This window comes from Eptesicus fuscus, chromosome 1 (assembly GCF_027574615.1).
Source record: "Eptesicus fuscus isolate TK198812 chromosome 1, DD_ASM_mEF_20220401, whole genome shotgun sequence".
NCBI classification, from domain to species: domain Eukaryota; kingdom Metazoa; phylum Chordata; class Mammalia; order Chiroptera; family Vespertilionidae; genus Eptesicus; species Eptesicus fuscus.
In genome coordinates, this window is record NC_072473.1 from 134,292,632 (window position 1) to 134,309,972 (window position 17,341).

General features: G+C 53.1%; 1 protein-coding gene across 1 annotated transcript in view; it reads right to left on the minus strand.

Annotated features, from left to right (window-relative positions):
• Nucleotides 1–1,904: 1,904 nt before the first annotated feature.
• Nucleotides 1,905–17,341, minus strand: part of NYX (nyctalopin) — a 59,242-nt gene continuing 43,805 nt past the window's right edge. Inside the window, exon 2 of the mRNA XM_028127651.2 lies at nt 1,905–3,307. Coding sequence (XP_027983452.2) covers nt 1,905–3,307 — 1,403 coding nt within the window. The remainder of the gene's footprint in view (nt 3,308–17,341) is intronic.

A 17,341-nucleotide genomic window follows, 5' to 3' on the forward strand; every position in this document is an offset into this window, starting at 1 on the left:
CCCAAGTGGCCCTGGGTCTGGGAGTGGCCAAACGTTCCTGGGTCTGGGTGTGACCATGTGTCCCTGGATCCGAGTGAGGCCTCGTGAACCTAGGCCCGGGTGAGGCCACGTGCCCCTGGGTCTGGGAGAGGCCAAGCGTCCCTGGGTCCGGGTGAGACCATGCGTCCCTGGATCCGGATGAGGCCTCGTGCACCTAGGCCCGGGTGAGCCCAAGTGGCCCTGGGTCTGGGAGAGGCCAAGCGTCCCTGGGTCCGGGAGAGACCATGTGTCCCTGGATCCAGGTGAGGCCTTGTGCAACTAAGCCCGGGTGAGGCCACGTGCCCCTGGGTCTGGGAGAGGCCAAGTGTCCTTGGGTACGGGTGAAGCCAGATCCTGGGTCCGGGTGAGGCCGTGCGCCCCTGGATCCATCCGGGTGAGCCTGGGTCCCAGGCCCGGGTGAGACCACGCGCCCCTTGGGTATGGGTGAGGCCACGTGCCCCTTAGTCCAGGTGACGCCGTGCCCCTGGGATCGGCCGAGACCAAACCAGAGGGAGTCAGACCTCCATTACCACCATTTGTCCACCATCCAGAGCTGAGGGGTCAGTGCTGACATGTACACATAAGGAACTACTGGACATCGAAATTGGGTCTCAAAAGAACTGTTGGTCCAGGGGGAAGCTCGCTACAGATTGATTCATTTGCCTGTCAGCATAAATATTATTGCTCGTCTCACATTCAGTTCTTATTAGTATATATCTAGTGACATTTGATCTCGTTCATCTAGAGGAAATGATGAACAACATAGACTGAGGAACAAGAACAGAACCAGAAGCAAGGAGGCATCGATCGGACTATCGGGCCTCAGAGGGAGGATACGGGAGGGTAGGGGGAGGGTGGGGGGGAGGGGGAGAGTTCAACCAAAGGACCTGTATGCATGCATATAAGCCTATCCAACGGTTAAGTTCAACAGGGGATTGGGGCATGCGTGGGGAGAGGGGTGGGATGGGAATGGGGGGATGAGGACAAATATGTGACACCTTAATCAATAAAGAAATTAAAAAAAAAAAATAAAATAAAATAAAAAAAAAAAAAAAAAAAAAGAAATAATAATAACATGGAGAGGAAGGGAAAGCAAATATAGTAAAATGCTATCAACTGGAAAGCCTAGGCCCATGGTCGGCAAACTGCGGCTCGCGAGCCACATGCAGCTCTTTGGCCCCTTGAGTGTGGCTCTTCCACAAAATACCACGGCCTGGGCGAGTCTATGTTGAAGAAGTTTAAGTTTAAAAAATTTGGCTCTCAGAAGAAATTTCAATCATTGTACTGTTGGTATTTGGCTCTGTTGACTAATGAGTTTGCCGACCACTGGCCTGGGCCAAAGTGTTCATTCCACTCTTCTTGCTGCTTGTCTGTGGGTTTGAGATTACCCCAGATGAAAGGTGTTTTTTTAATCATTCATGCTCCAGGTTCGTGACTTTCAAACTTTTTTAATGCTAGCTCACAATAAATACAGATTGTGTTAAGCACTCCAGACACATACATATATAATCTGAACAAACGCATACAAATGTAACAGAAAGGCTCACAAACCAAAACTGCCTCTCATAACAGACACGTGATGCTCGGTGACGTTGGCGTTCTGTCTTGGTTTTGAAATGCTGGTATGAGCCATTGAATTGGGGTGATGAGCACAAGTGTTCATTCTTGCTTCTCTTTGCCAGTCGATGCCCACGTGGCATGAACAGAAATCCATACCCCTCCCCGAATCCCAGGTGCCCTTTCCCAGGGTTGTCCTCTCCCTGGGGCCATCTCTAGAGGCAAACTTCTCCATCCTGTCCCCCTGTCCCCCACCACAAACACTTTCAGGCCCAATTAAGTCAACTATCCGCCCCTGGCCAGGCAGTCTGGGCCACCGTGTGGCAGGCTCAGCCTGTCTGGAGGACACACAGCATGTGCTGGGCTGCGCTGAGCAGCAGACTGGAGCCCAGGAGAAACGGGGTGCTGTGGCCTGAACCTCCCACCGCACCCGAGGGAAGGGCCAGCGAGGCATTGGCTGGCCCCGCGGTGGTGTTGGCCGCCTCCTCCACGGGGGCCCTCGGGGCCAGCAGCTCGGAGAGGAGGCTGCTGAACCTGCTCACGGTGGTGGCCGCCGGCTCTGGGGACGGGCCGGGGCTGGACGCGCTGAGGTTCAGCTCCTCGGGGTCCACGCAGAGGCCGTCGGGGCCGCGCCCGAAGGCCACCCGGCTGAGGTCCAGGCCGGCCACGGAGCCCGGGGAGGCGCACGGCACCTCGGCCACGTGCCCGGAGCTCTCCATCCAGCCCCGCAGCCACTGCAGGCGGCAGTCACAGCGCCACGGGTTGCGGAAGAGAAAGAGGCGGCCCAGGAAGAAGCCGGGCTCGAAGGCGGCCCAGGCGAGCGCGGTGAGGCGGTTGCCGTTGAGGTGCAGGGCCAGGAGGCCCGACAGGTTCTGGAAGGCGCCCTCCTCCACGAAGGCGATGCCGTTGCGGTCCAGGTAGAGCAGCTCGAGCTCGGCCAGGTCGGCGAACCAGGCCCGAGCCACGCGGCCCAGCGCGTTGCCGCCCAGGTTGAGGGTGCGCAGGCGGCCCAGGCCGCGGAAGGCGCCGGCGGGCAGCTCGGCCAGCCGGTTGTCGTTGAGCAGCAGGTGCTCCAGGGCCCCGCAGTCGCGGAAGGCGCCGGCGTGCACGGTGCCCACCCGGTTGGCCTGCAGGCTGAGCGCACGCAGGCGGCCCAGGCCGAGCAGGGAGCTGGCGGCCACCGCCTCGATGCGGCCGCGCTCCAGGCGCGCGTGGGTCAGGTTGGCCAGGCCGCGCAGGGCGCCGGGCACGCGGCGGAACAGGTTGGCGAAGGCGGCCAGCTCGCGCAGGGCGGGCAGCCCGGCCAGCAGGCGCTCGGGCACCGAGAAGAGGCGGCAGGCGGCCAGGTCGAGGCGGCGCAGGCGGCCCAGGGCCGCGAAGGTGCGCGCGTGCAGGTAGCGCAGGTCGCCGTTGTGCGCCAGGCGCAGCTCGGCCAGGCGGGCCAGGCCCCGGAAGGCGCCGGGCGTGATGAAGGACAGGTTGTTGTGGCGCAGCGACAGGCGGCGCAGCGACGGCAGCGTCCCGAAGGCCCGCTCGCCCAGGAAGCGCAGGCCGTTGCGGTCCAGGTCGATGGACGCCACCTGGCACGGGAACTCGGGGGGCACCCGCAGGAGGCCGGCGCGGTCGCAGCGCACCCAGCAGCCCCGCTCCCCCGGGCCGCAGGAGCAGGCGGCCGGGCAGGGCCGTGTGCAGGCCTCCGGGGCCCAGGCGCCCGCCCGGCTGAGGACCAGTGCTGGGTGGGGGTGGGAAGGGAGAGAAAAGACAGAACAAGGAGCAACCGTCAACCGGAGGAGGGTCACTGCGGGTGAAATCCTACCTGTCTGCGTGGCAGGAGGCAGCCCACTACCTGTTCTAGGCCCTAGACAGGGTTTCCCACCCCTTTGCAGCCCAGTTATTTTTTTTAATATACTTGTACTAGAGGCCCAGTGCACGAATTCATGCACAGGTAGAGTCTGGCCGATGGGGGAGGGGAGGAGGAAGCTTGGGAAGTTGGCTGGCCGGCTCCACCCTCCCCCCCCCCCATTGAGGGGACAATTTACATATTAGGCTTTTATTATATAGGATTGATCTCAGAGGGAGAGGGAGAGCTAGAGAGAGAGAAACATCAATGATGAGAGAGAATCATGGATCAGCTGCCTCCTGCACGACCCCCACTGGGGATCGAGCTGGCAACCCAGGCATGTGCCCTGCCCAGGAATCGAACTGTGACCTCCTGGTTCATGGGCCAATGCTCAACCACTGAGCCACACCGGCCGGGCAGTTCAATATTCTTTTTTTAAAAATATATTTTATTGATTTTTTACAGAGAGGAAAGGAGAGGGAGAGTTAGAAACATTGATGAGACAGAAACATCTATCAGCTGCCTCCTGCACACCCCCCCACTGGGGATGTGCCCGCAACCAAGGCACATGCCCTTGACCGGAATCGAACCCGGGACCCTTCAGGCCGCAGGCCGACGCTCTATCCACTGAGCCACACCAGCCGGGCGGTTCAATATTCTTGTTGCAGAAGCTTGCCTTGGTTTTTCCCTGTCCCTAAGAACTGTGAACTAGACACCAAGTTTAGGGTCAGGTTCTCGGACCCTGAGCCAAGCTTGGCTGTGACAGGGCAGCTGCTGATTGGAGAGATACCCTGTTAGCGCAGACAAGGCCAAGAATGTAACCGTAAGTCCAGGTGTCAGCTGGACCCAGGCGGAATTTTTTCTATCAACTCTTCCAACTGGGTCAAGTAGAAGGCTTCAGATTTCTTTAAGAGTCCTTCATACCATTACTGCTACTCCCTGACGGACAGACGTGCGCACTCCCCCCCCCCCCCCGTGGCTCCTGTTTCTGCGCCCAGCAGCCCACGCTGTTCCGGGTGCACGGTATGGCTCAGTAAATGTTTGCAGGATTCAATGGCATCGAGGCCCTCCGCTGTAATGATTCCTGCTGCAGGATGTCAGTTATTTTTTTTAAAAAAAATACTCTTTGTCAAGGAATTCATGGGATTAAGACATAGAGGATACAACCAACTTGCTTGTCGACCGAACAGCCAAACAGCGCAACGACCATCCGGATGACCATCCGGGACCACACTCTACCACCCACTGGCACCAGGCCAGCCAAGACAGGTGCGATGCGATTGGTCGGGGGCCCAGCCATCGCCCCATGATCGCCCTGCAGAGGGAGGCCCTGGCCACTGGCCGGCGGGGCAATCAATCGGGGGCTCCATGATCTGGTGTTTCTCTCTGTATCTCCCTTTCCCTTCCACTCTTTCTAAAAATCATTGGAAAATATATCCTCGGGTGAGGATAAAGAAAACAACAATAAAGTTTGAATCGTGTCAATGTAATGCCTATTTGAGAAACTAGATTAAAGGTTATTTTAATCTTTAAACATTTAAGATGTTGTCACTATTAGAGATCTATTTTCAGCCTTTGAAACTTTGATAGCCGTTAGGAATAACTAATTTACTGGATTATTTTGTGAAATTTCAATTCAATCAAGTAAATCCTCAGAACAGACAACCGAAGTCTAGCATTGGCTTACCCAATATGAAGACTAACTAACTATGTGCCTAATAATCCAGAGACCAGGCACCAAAGCAATATAGCATTCCTGCCGATAGCTAGTGTACACTGTGGGAAAAATACTTTTTTCTTTTTTTTAATTGATTTCAGAGAGAGGAAGGGGGAGAGAAGGAGGGAAGGAGAGAGAGAGAGGGAGAGAGAGGAGAGAGAGAGAGAAACATTGATGTGGGAGAGACACATCAATCAGTTGCTCCCACACCCTCCCCGACCAGGGCCAGGGATCGAACCTGCAACCCAGGCACATGCCCTTGATAGGGAATCAAACCCACAATTCTTCAGTGCATGGGATGACACTCTAACCACTGAAAACCCTGGCCAGAGCAAGAATATATTAAGTAGCCATTAAGCACATGAAGAGGCGATCAACATCAGCCATTAGGGACGTGCAATTAAAGCTACAATGAGATTTCCCTACATACCCACTAGAATGACTAAACTTCAAAAGACTCTGACAACCCCAGATGTTGCTGAGGATATAGAACAACTGGATTTTCTTACATTGTTGGTGGGAGTGGAAAACAGTTCAATAACTTTGGAAAACCTTGGCAGTGTCTATTAAAGCTAAACATATGCCTACCCTATGACTCAGCAATTCCACTCCTAGGTGTTTACCCAAAAGAAATTTTTAAAAAAATGTTTGCATAAAGACTGTGCAAGAAAGTGCATAGTGGCTGATTCATAATAGATCAAAGGTAGAAATTACCCAACAGTGCAGTGGAGAAGTGAATTACAATACATTTATTTTTACAGCAGAATGCTACTCAGAGAAACTTGACACAGAAGAATACATGCTGTAATGCTAAACGAAATAAGCCAGTCAGGGAGGAGAAGTATCACGTGATCTCACTCATCTGTGGAATCTAATGAACCAAATAAACTGACGAACAAAATAGACCCAGAGACATGGAAGCATGGAGCAGACTGTGGAACCTCAGAGGGGAGGGGGGAGGAGGGGGAAGAGGTCAACCAATGAGCTTGTGTGCATATGGGCATGACCCATGGACACAGACAATGGGGTGGCGAGCGCCTGGGGGGTGGGGGGAGGGGAGCGGCTGGAAGAGGTTAATGGGGGAAAGGAGGACCTATGTAACACTTTCAACAATAAAGATTTTTTTTAAATAACTACACACTATATGACCACCTCTCTACGTGGCCCTAGAACACAGCTGCTGGCAGTGGCTCTGGGAGTTCAAGGGAACAAGACCCACAGATGGGCCCCATCGAGGAAGACAGCAAATACCACGCCACGTGGTTTAGGAATGTTGTCTGGGTGATGTGCGTATGTCTAGTGCTACTGCAATTCATCAAATTGTATGGGTTTCTTTTGCTTTTAGTACAACCACATTTTTTTAATTTTTTTCTTTATTGATTAAGGTGTTACATATGTGTCCTTTTCCCCCCATTGCCCCAACACCCCCCCACTCATGCCCTCTCCCCCCCTGGTGTCTGTGTCCATTGGTTAGGCCCATATGCATGCATACAAGTCCTTTGGTTGATCTCTCTCCCTTACCCCCATCCTCCCCTGCCTTCCCTCTGAGGTTTGACGGTCTGATAGATGCTTCTCTGTCTCTGGATCTGTTTTTGTTCATCAGTTTATGTTGTTCATTATATTCCCCAAATGAGTGAGATCATGTGGTATTTATCTTTCTCTGACTGGCTTATTTCACTTAGCATAATGCTCTCCAGGTCCATCCATGCTGTTGCAAATGGTAAGAATTCCTTCTTTTTTACCGCAGCGTACTGTTCCATTGAGAACAACCACATTTTAATGAGTGTTTGCTCAAGGCTAAGCTTGGTACATAGATTATTTCATTTCAGATGGCAGTGCCGCGAGGTATTCTTCTCTCCTTCTGACAAAAGAAGAAGCTGAGGTTCAGAGTGGCTCACCAACGAGAGCCTCGGCTTGTCTTCCGGGGCGTGTGCGCTCCTCTCCCCCTCACTGGCCTTTCTCAGCTTCCGCTCCTCTGACTGTAACCCCACGGCCTTGCACTTTCTGGCCTTCGGGGCCCTCTCAGTTCCCACGTGTGCACAGCAGCTGTGCCAACCACCATCTGAGAAGTAACGCCCATGTGCCCCTCCTGCCGCCTCCCGCCACAGCCGTGTGGGCCGAGGGCGAACCTTTGGCTTAAGCCGTCAGATCCCTTCCCTCCCTGTGAACATGGGACAGACGGGGCGATCCTGTGAGCACCGACCTGCATGGCCCCGGGGCTGGAATCTGTAACAGGGCCACACGCAGGTCAAAGCTGGAAGAGGCAGGAGCCGAGGGCAAGGGAGGAAGCTGGTGTGCGGAGACCAGAGCCAACGTGAGGGTGACAGAGCCGGAGCCGGGAGCCTGGCCCGCTCTCGGTTCCCACGGGGCCCTGCTAATGGCTGTTGCTGTGCCATTTCCCTATTTTCATGTCAGAAACCCATTGCAACCATCCGCATGGCCACGTGATTTCTGTTCCTTGCAACCAACCATCTATACTAATAAAAGGATAATATGCTAATTAGAGTAGATGTCTTCTGGACATCCTTCCAGACAAAGCTGCAGCGGCTGTGAAAGGGCCCAGGCTCAGGCTGGCAGTGGCGGCAGCAGTGGGGTAATGGGGGCAGTGCCTTCCCCTGATCCGCCAGGTTGCCTCCTACAGAGGGAGGCCACACTTTGGCTTAGGCCGGGGGCCAAGGCAGAGGCAGTTAGGGGAGATCAGGCCAGCAGGGGAGCAAGTTAGGGGCAATCAGGCTGGCAGGCAGAGAGATTAGGGGCAATCAGGCAAAGGGGTTGGGGTGCTCAGGCAGGCAGGCAGGCAGGCGAGCGGTTAGGAGCCAGCAGTCCCGGATTGCGAGAGGGCTGTCCGAGGGGTCCTAGATTAGAGAGGGTGCAGGCCAGGTTGAGGGACTCCCCCCCCCCGTGCATGAATTTCATGCACCTGGCCTCTAGTCTCTGATAAGAGTGGACATTTGACACCGTTTCTGGCTCCCCCGCACCATGTCTTGTTTCTTCTTACATTTTTACTTATTTTTGTTAATTTCTCTTTGTTGTTGAAAGTATGACAGAGGCCCCCTTTTCTCCCCATGGACCCCTTCTACCTGCACCCGCCCCACCTCCCCTCCCCCTCCACCGCACCCTTGAAGCTCTCTTTTCACACTTAGGGACTTTCCTGCCTTGTCCATTGCCTGCTCAAGGTTGAAACCAGAAACTTCCCCCACAGCCCCTGCAGTTGGGGCCCAAGCACGGGACCGGCGTTGTGGGTCACACACACTCAGCAAGACTTGGGTTTCGAAGCAACCATTTTCTGTCCGGGAGGGTGCACAGGCACCTGGCTTTCAGGCTCCCAGGATGGGATTGCTTTCTTAAAAACAAGTTTTTCTTGATTTCAGAGAGGAAGGGAGAGGGAGAGAGAGACAGAAACATCTGTGATGAGCCTGGCTGGTGTGGCTCAGCGGTTGAGCATCAACCCAGGAACCAAGAGGTCGCCAGTTCCATTCCCATTTAAGGCACATGCCCAGGTTGTGGGCTGGATCCCCAGTGGGGGTGTGCAGGAGACAGCCAATTGATGACTTTCTCTCTCATCAATGTTTCCATCTCTCTACCCCTCTCCCTTCCTCTTTCTCTAAAAATCAATAAAAATATCTACACTAATAAAAGAGTAAGATGTAAATTGACCGTACCTTCATGATGACCACCAGCCAATCAGGAGTGAGTATGCAAATTAACCCAACAAAGATGGCGGGTTAATTTGCATATGTAGGCACCAAGGGTGGGGCGGGATGCAGGCGTTTCACACCACCCCAGCCGCTCTAGGCCTCTGGGCATTGTGGGAAAGCGGAAAGGCGGTTCTGGACCGGGGCAAAGGCCGTGCCAGCAGCCAAGGGAAGGAAGGACCATTCTTGCAGGAATCTTTGTGCATCGGGCCTCTAGTATTTTAAATAAAAAGAAACATCAATGATGAGAGAATCATGGATGGGCTGCCTCCTGCACGCCCCCTACTGGGGATTGAGCTTGCAGCCCAGGCATGTGCCCTTGACTGGAATTGAACCGTGACCTCCTGGCTCATAGGCCGGTGCTCAACCACGCCGGCCAAGCCCATGATGGAATTGCTGACACAAGCGCCCAGCATGATTTTGGGGAGCTGCAGTGGTGGTGGCCCAAGGGTCTTTGCTGGGCCTGCCCCACTAGCTGCTTTAGGCGTTGCTCCAGACAGAGGGCCTCCAACGGGGAGGCCTGGGAACACCGAACATGCCAGCATGAACCCTTCTCGCTTTGGCGGCCTAGAGTGGCTTCTCCGGTTTGCAACTAGATTCCTGAGCAACATCCTGAGTGAGGCAGCTTCCCCACGATGAAAGGGAATCCAGCTCCAGCTCCTCCTGCTGCCCCCCTGCCCCCCTCCCCCACCTGGTCCCTGAAGAGCCTGTGAACCCTTCACCTTGACAGAGAAAACAACTGAAACGCAGGACCAGGGGCGCCCTCCTGGGAAAGGAGGCCCCGTGCCAGCCAGTGCTGGGAGCAGAGAGCACGGGATTCAGGCTGGCCCGGGCCACCCCGGCTTCCCCCAGTGCAGACGGAAAGGGGCCCCCCTCGAACCAGTGCGATCGCTCCAAAAGCCAGGCTCCCCGGCTGTCCCGAGCTGAGTCCCATGCGAATGCTTAGGCCGGGAACACATTTGCCAAATTAAAAGATTACAGTTCGTGAGAAGAGAAGATCCACCTCACTGGCAGTTCTCAGCCATTTCTCTTCGGGATTTGGGGGAAGGATCCCTGTGACCATCGGTGCTCTGATTCCCAGCCTGCGGCGCGGGGGGGGGGGGGGGGGGACGAGGGGGGCGGGGCAGGTGAGAAATCGAGGACTGGCCCGGGGCCTGGGGCCTGGCTCCAGGATCCACATGTGGGGCCTTCCAGGGAGTCAGCCTGGAATCACTTGTCCCCAGGGTGTGGCCTCTCTAGTTCTCTCCCAAACTCTCCTGACACGCCTTTCCTCCCGCTCTCTCGCCCCGCTTGGTTTTTGTTTCTAACCTCAGGCGACCTTTCTGCGTCTCGGTTTCCTCGTCTGTAACAGATGGACAACAGGAGGGGTGGGTGAGGGGGGGCCTGGAGCAGTTGGGAAAGCACAGGGCTCCAGGAGCCTCTGCTGCCCCTCGATGAAATCTCACCCAGCGACTGACACTTCAATCTGCCCAGAGTGAAAAGCAAGGCACCAAGTCTCAGAGTATTGAGGTTAGGCCCGGCCGGCGTGGCTCAATGGTTAGCGTCGACCCATGAACCAGGAGGTCACGGTTTGATTCCAATCAAGGGCACATGCCTCGGTTGCAGGCTCCATCCCCAGGGGGGGGGGGGGGGTGCAGGAGGCAGCTGGTCCATGATTCTCTCTCATCACTGATGTTTCTCTCTCTCCCCCCTCTCCCTTCCTCTCTCTGAAATCAATAAAAATATCTTTTAAAAATAAACACCGCCAAATTGTACACCTTTGTGTTTTTTATTTTTTAATATGTTTTTATTGATTTCAGAGAGGTAGAGGAAGGGAGAGGGAGAGACAGAAACATCCATGATGAGAGAGAATCAGGGATTGGCTGCCTCCCGCACGCCCCCTACCGGGGATGGAGCCTGAACGCGGGCCTGTGTCCTTGATCGGGAATCAAACCCTGACCTCCTGGTTCATGGGTTGACGCTCAACCAACTGAGCCACACTGTCCGGACCAAACTGTATACTTTTAAATGATGAATGGCTCATTTCATGTTACATAAATTGTACTTCAATAAAAACAATGTGCCCTGGCCGGTTTGGCTCAGTGGGTAGAGCGCTGGCCTGCGGACCAAAGGGTCCCAGGTTTGATTCAGGTCAAGGGCGCATGCCTGGGGTTGCGGGCTCAATCCCCTGGGGGGGGGGGGGGGGTGCAGGAGGCAGCTGATCGATGATTCTCTCTCATCACTGATGTTTCTCTCTCTCTCTCCCTTCCTCTCTGAAATCAATAAAAATATATTTAAAAATAAAAACAATGTTCGGAGGTGTCTGAATCTGGGCCATCAGCAGAAACGGGTCCCTGCTTTTACGCGCTGGTCAGTGGCTGGCCGTGCCCCCAGCTGCGGGGCGGCACTCTGCCATCCCCCACCCCGCAGGCCGGCCGGGCGGGGTCTCCTTTGTGGGCCCTCTGCTCCTCTGCCCGGTGCTCTGCCCCCTGGCCTTCGCTAGCACACTTCTCACGCACTTTCCAACCACAGACTGAGATGGAAGTGTTTCTTCATTCTCATCGTTTTCAAAGAACTTGCGCCTCCTGGAACCAAAATAGCAAGGGGAAATCCGGTCCATTTCCTGGTTCCAGCAAATTCTGCACAGCCGCTTTGGCTCTAGAAGTCATTCCCCTTCAAATGCTACCCCTCTTGCTCCTCAGGCCAACACCCAGCGTTGGGTTTTCAAAGCAGAATGGACTGGGGTGGGGGTGGGGGGCAGAGATGCAGTGGGGGAGCCATCCCACAGCCTCTGGCCTCAGGGCCACCCCCCCAGAACTCGTTTTTCACGCCTTTCCTGACAGGAAAGGAAGGCTCGTGGTCTCGGGCTCTGGCTTTGGAGAAGGGGGTCTGCCTCCAGAAGGATGGTCTGCTGGTGGCTCCCAGGCCTGGGGACCCGGAGTGGAGAGCTGTCCCCTCTAAGGAGAACACGCGGCCCAGAAAGGCCTGGGGCCCCCATCTCCATAATTGCCCCAAACTGGGAACAACTTCAAATGCTGAGCAGTAGGAGAATGAAGAAGCAAATCAGTAGAACCATCCAGAGAACAGTGCACAGCAATCAGCCCTGACCGGTGTGGCTCAGTGGATGGAGCATCGGCCTGCAGACTGATAGGTCCCAGGTTCGATTCCGGTCAAGGGCATGTACCTTGGTTGCGGGCACATCCCCAGTGGGAGGTGTGCAGGAGGCAGCTGATCAATGTTTCTCTCTCATCGATGTTTCTAACTCTCTATCCCTCTCCCTTCCTCTCTGTAAACAATCAATAAATATATTTTAAAAAATGTTTTTTGAACAAAAAGATAGACACAGAGGCAGTAAGGCACCAAACAGACTGTCAAATTACAGTGGAAGGCTGGGGAGTGTTGGGGGGGGGGGGGGAAGAGATCAACCAAAGGACTTGTATGCATGCATATAAGCACAACCAATGGACACAAGTCACTGGGGGGGGGGGGATGAGGGCATGCGACAGGGGGAAAGGGAGGCTGGGGGAAGGTCAATGGGGGAAAAAAGGACATATATGTACTACTGTATGTAATCTATACGTAATACATTAAACAAAAAAATAAAAAATGTTTTTATTGATTTCAAAGAGGAAGGGAGAGGGAGAGAGAGAGAAACATCCGTGATGAGAGAGAATCATGGATCGGCTGCCTCCTGCACGCCCCACACTGGGGATCGAGCCCATAACCCGGGCCTGTGCCCTGACCTGGAATCAAACTGTGACCTCCTGGTTCCCAGGTCAATGCTCAACCGCTGAGCCATACCGGCCGGGCCCTTTGTCCTTTTAAATCGAGTTCATTGAGGTATATATAGTTGACTTACAATAAAATGCACCCATCTGAAGTGTACAGTTCAGTAAGTACAATAAGAGTACTGGCCCATGTGATCACCACCACAATCACGATCTATCACTTTTCTGCCACCGGAAAGCGTCCTCAGACCCCTTGGACAGCGGTCCCCTCCCCACCCCGACTCCAGGCAACCAAGGACCTGCTTTCTGAAAGAGATCCGTGTTGCAGGTTCCAGAGCTTCGCATAAGCGGAATCAAGTGGGGATTTTAGTCACCAGTGTGCTTGTGAGGTTCATCTATGTGGCTCTGAATCTCAGGCGACGATTCCTTTTTATTACTGAACAGCATTCCGTGTGTGAATGCGCCGATTTGTGTCCCCAGTCACCTGTCGATGGGCGTTCGGCGTTCGGGTGGCTTCCAGTTTTCGCCTGTTTTGCCTAAAGCTGACGTAAAGACTGGTGTGCAGGTCTTCTGTGCACGTGTGTTTTCACTTCTCATTTGATGGCTGGATCGGATACTAAGCACATGTAGAGCCTTAGAGGAAACTGCCAAATCGGTTTCCAAAGCGGCCAGACCACCTTGCGTTCCCACCAGCAGTGGGTGAGGACCCTAACTGCTGCCCATTGTCACCAACACTTCTTGGGGTCTGTCTTCTTGACTCCAGCCTTCCTGGCGGCTGTGAAGTGGCAGCTCCTTGTGGCTTCGCTTGCATGTCCCGGTGCCGAAGGGCGTGGAGCGTGTTTTCATGTGTTTACTAGCCACCTGTATATCTTCTTTGTGGCAAGAGCTGTTCACATTTGTTTGCCAGGTTTTCAAAATTGAGTTGTCTTACTGTTGAGTTTATGAGCTTTTAAATGTGTGTGTGTGTGTGTGTGTGTGTGTGTGTGTGTGTGTGTGTATACTGTTACAATATCTGCTGCAAGGCCTTTATCAAGATACTAGAGGCCCGGGGGCTTAAGGGGTAATGGGGGAATAAGGACACATATGTAATACCACAATCAATAAATAAATTTAAAAAAATAAATTAAAAAAAAAAAGATACTAGAGGCCCGGTGCATGAAATTCATGCACGGGTAGGATCCCTAGGCCTGGCCGGCGATCAGGGCCGATCTGTGGGGCAACCAGCAGGCACCCATCTTGGCTGGCCTGGCGCCGCCTGCTTGCTGACCCCACCCCCCACCGCCACCGCCACCGGTCGCCTCTCTCTGAGGGGCAACCGGCGGGGCAATTGGGGCCCCCCCACCTGGCACCCACCTTGGCTGGCCTGGGGCCTGCAGGCTGGGGGCAGCTCCTGCATTGAGCATCTGCCCCCTGGTGGTAAGTGCGCATCATAGTGATCGGTCGTTCCACCAGTCGTTCTGCCATTCGGTTGATTTACATATTAGGCTTTTATTATATAGGATTGGAACAGTTCTAATCTGGGTGGCTTCACCCATTCAACAAATAAACCCTTATTAAGTACCCACCATGTCTTACAATCTAGAAACTACAAGGTGAATAAAACACAAACCCTGGCCCTCTTTAAAGATTCACAGCTTAGCCCAAAAAGCGTGACTCAGTGGTTGAGTGACAACCTAAGAACCAGGAGGTCAGGGTTCGATTCCCAGTCAGGGCACATGCCCGGTTGCAGGCTCAATCCCCAGTGTGGGGCGTGCAGGAGGCAGATGATCCATGATTCTCTCTCATCATTGATCTCTCTCTCCCTGTCCCTCTCCCTTCCTCTCTGAAATCAATAAAAAATATATAATTTTTTAAAAGATTCAGTTTAGAGCATGCTGCTGATGAAGGACCCTGTAAAGTGATTTAAGGAATAGGGATACTGCCCTAGCCGGTGTGGCTCAGTGGATAGAGTGTTCACCTGCAGACTGAGGGGTCCCAGGTTCGATTCTGGTCAAGAGCATATGCCTGGGTTTCAGGTTTGATCCCCAGTAGGAGGCGTGCAGGAGGCAGCCGATCAGTGATTCTCTCTCATCATTGATGTTTCTATCTCTCTCTCCCTCTCCCTTCCTCTCTCTGAAATCAATAACAATATTTTTTAAAGGAATCGGGATATTATGCTGTGAGAAGGAGGATGAACCGGAAAGAGGTTGACATGGGGGAGGGGGGAGAGTCCTAGCCCTTCCAGGAGACCCTCGTGGCCAGAGAATTTCTGCTTCCGGTTGCCCCAGCTCCACCCGGCTGTGAGCCGCGGATCATTCCTTCTGTCAGGCCCTTTGAGTCACGGATCTCTACTTGGGATAGAGCTCTATCCCGCCTGCTTCTCGGGAACACGACGTCCCTCATCCTTGTGACTTGCAGTCCAAGGAACATTATCTGTGCTGCAGAGTGTTTGAAATGCAATGCCAGGGATGTGGGGACGGCCATTAATTCTAAGTGCATCTATTGTTAGCACATGATGTCACCGCTGAGCTCGCCAACTTGTCACAGAAGTCTAGCTGTAGCCGGTCTCCTGCCGCAGGGACTGTCCTGTTCTGCAGCACACGGGCTGGGCGTATTGCCTGCACTCTGTGCGGGTCGGGAGAGCTGTGGGTGCACATTTAAAAGAAGACTGGCCCTGGCCGGTGTGGCTCAGTGGATAGAGCGTCGGCCTGTGGACTGAAGGGTCCCAGGTTCGATTCCGGTCAAGGGCACATGCCTGGGTTGTGGGCTCGATTCCCCAGTAGGGGGCATGCAGGAGGCAGCCAATCAATGACTCTCTCTCATCGTTGATGTTTCTCTCTCTCTCTCTCTCCCTCTCCCTTCCTCTCTGAAATCAATACAAATATATTTTTAAAATATATATTGGGCCCAGCTTGTGTGGCTCAGTGGTTGAACATCAACCTATGAGCCAGGAGGTCATGGTTCAATTTCAGGTCAGGGCACATGCCCGGGTTGTGGGCTCCATCCCCGGTGGGGGTTGTGCAGGAGGCAGCCGATCAGTGATTCTCATCATTGATGTTTCTATCTCTCCCTCTTCTTTCCTCTCTGAAGTCAATAAAAATATATATTTTAAAAATCAGTCCTTTCCCTAATCGGTTTGACTCAGTGGATAGAGCATCGGCCTGTGGACTCAAGGGTCCCAGGTTCGATTCCGGTCAAGGGCATGTACCTTGGTTGCGGGCACATCCCCAGTAGGGGGTGTGCAGGAGGCAGCTGATCGATGTTTCTCTCTCATGGATGTTTCTGACTCTCTATCCCTCTCCCTTCCTCTCTGTAAAAAAAAATCAATAAAATATATATTTTTAAAAATCAGTCCTTGACTTAAAAAAAAAGAAAAGAATATTGGCTCTTGGAAGTAAACACTCTGTCCCAATGAGTCAATCAAACTTCCTATCATTTCTAGGTGGGGGGCGGCCAGAAGCAGGCTGTCTGTAATTATCTAAATGTCAGCCCTGTCCTTTGCAGCCTCCTCGAGGTAGGCAGCCGTGTCCTATTTATCATAATGTTCCCTGCACCTTGTTCCAATTTTTTTCTCATTTACTTGGTGGGTCTCCCATAAAAGACTGCAAGTTTCTCAAGGACAAAGTCTTTGCAATCATCTCTCATAAAACCCCGGGAGTGTGTGGGAGGTACCGTGTGTATCTGTCGACTCCATGAATAGAGCAAGTTCTGCTTTTTGTAAAGGTAGAATGCAGAGTGAAAAGATTCGCCCTAGCTGGTTTGGCTCAATGGATAGAGCGTCGGTCTGGGGACTGAAGGGTCCCAGGTTTAATTCCAGTCAAGGGCACATGCCTGGGTTGTGGGCTCGATGCCCAGTAAGGGGCTTGGAAAAGGCAGCCAATCAATGGTTCTCTCCCATCATTGATGTTTCTCTCTCTCTCTCCCTCCCTCTCTCTTCCTCTCTGCAATCAATACAAATATTTTTTTAAAAAGAGTGAAAAAATTCTATTCCCATTTTAAAATTATCTGGTAAAATTTTCTCTTCCAATGCTGCTATTACATGGGTCATTACAACCTTAAATAATTATATTCGCCCGAGGGTCAGAACACCAGAGTCTCCGTTTAGAATTATTTACTGCAGAACTTCACAAGGGATTTTTCCTTGGGCTATCTCAGGTTTGAGCACCCAGACCTGTAGATGTGTGGTGACAAATTTGGGATGAGCCTGGCTGGTGTGGCTCAGTGGTTGAGCACCATCCCATGCACCAAGAGGTCACTGGTTCCATTCCCGGTCAGGGCACTTGCCCAGGTTCCGGCTCGATCCCCAGTAGTGGGGCGTGCAGGAGGCAACGGATGGATTCTCTCTCATCATTAATGTTTCTCTCTCTCTCTCCCTCTCCCATCCTCTCTACCCAAAAAATCAATACATATTTTTTTAAATTTGTGATGAGTCTTCTGATTCTATTAAAACCTATAGAACAACAGGGCAAAAAAACTTGGGCATGTGGGCAGGATTTCAACATCCATAATCACACAGTTCCAGCCTGATAGTTTTCCTTTCTTTTTTTTCTTCCTTTAGGAAGATGGTTTCTTTAAGGGATTTTTTAAAAATATATTTTATTGATTTTTTACAGAGAGGAAGGGAGAGGGAGAGAGAGTTAGAAACATTGATGCGAGAGAAACATCGATCAGCTGCCTCCTGCACACCTCCAGCTGGGGATGTGCCCGCAACCAAGGTACATGCCCTTGACCGGAATCGAACCTGGGACCTTCCAGTCCACAGGCCAACACTCTACCCACTGAGCCAAACCAGTTAGGGCTAAGGGATTTTTTTTTTAAGTAAAATGAT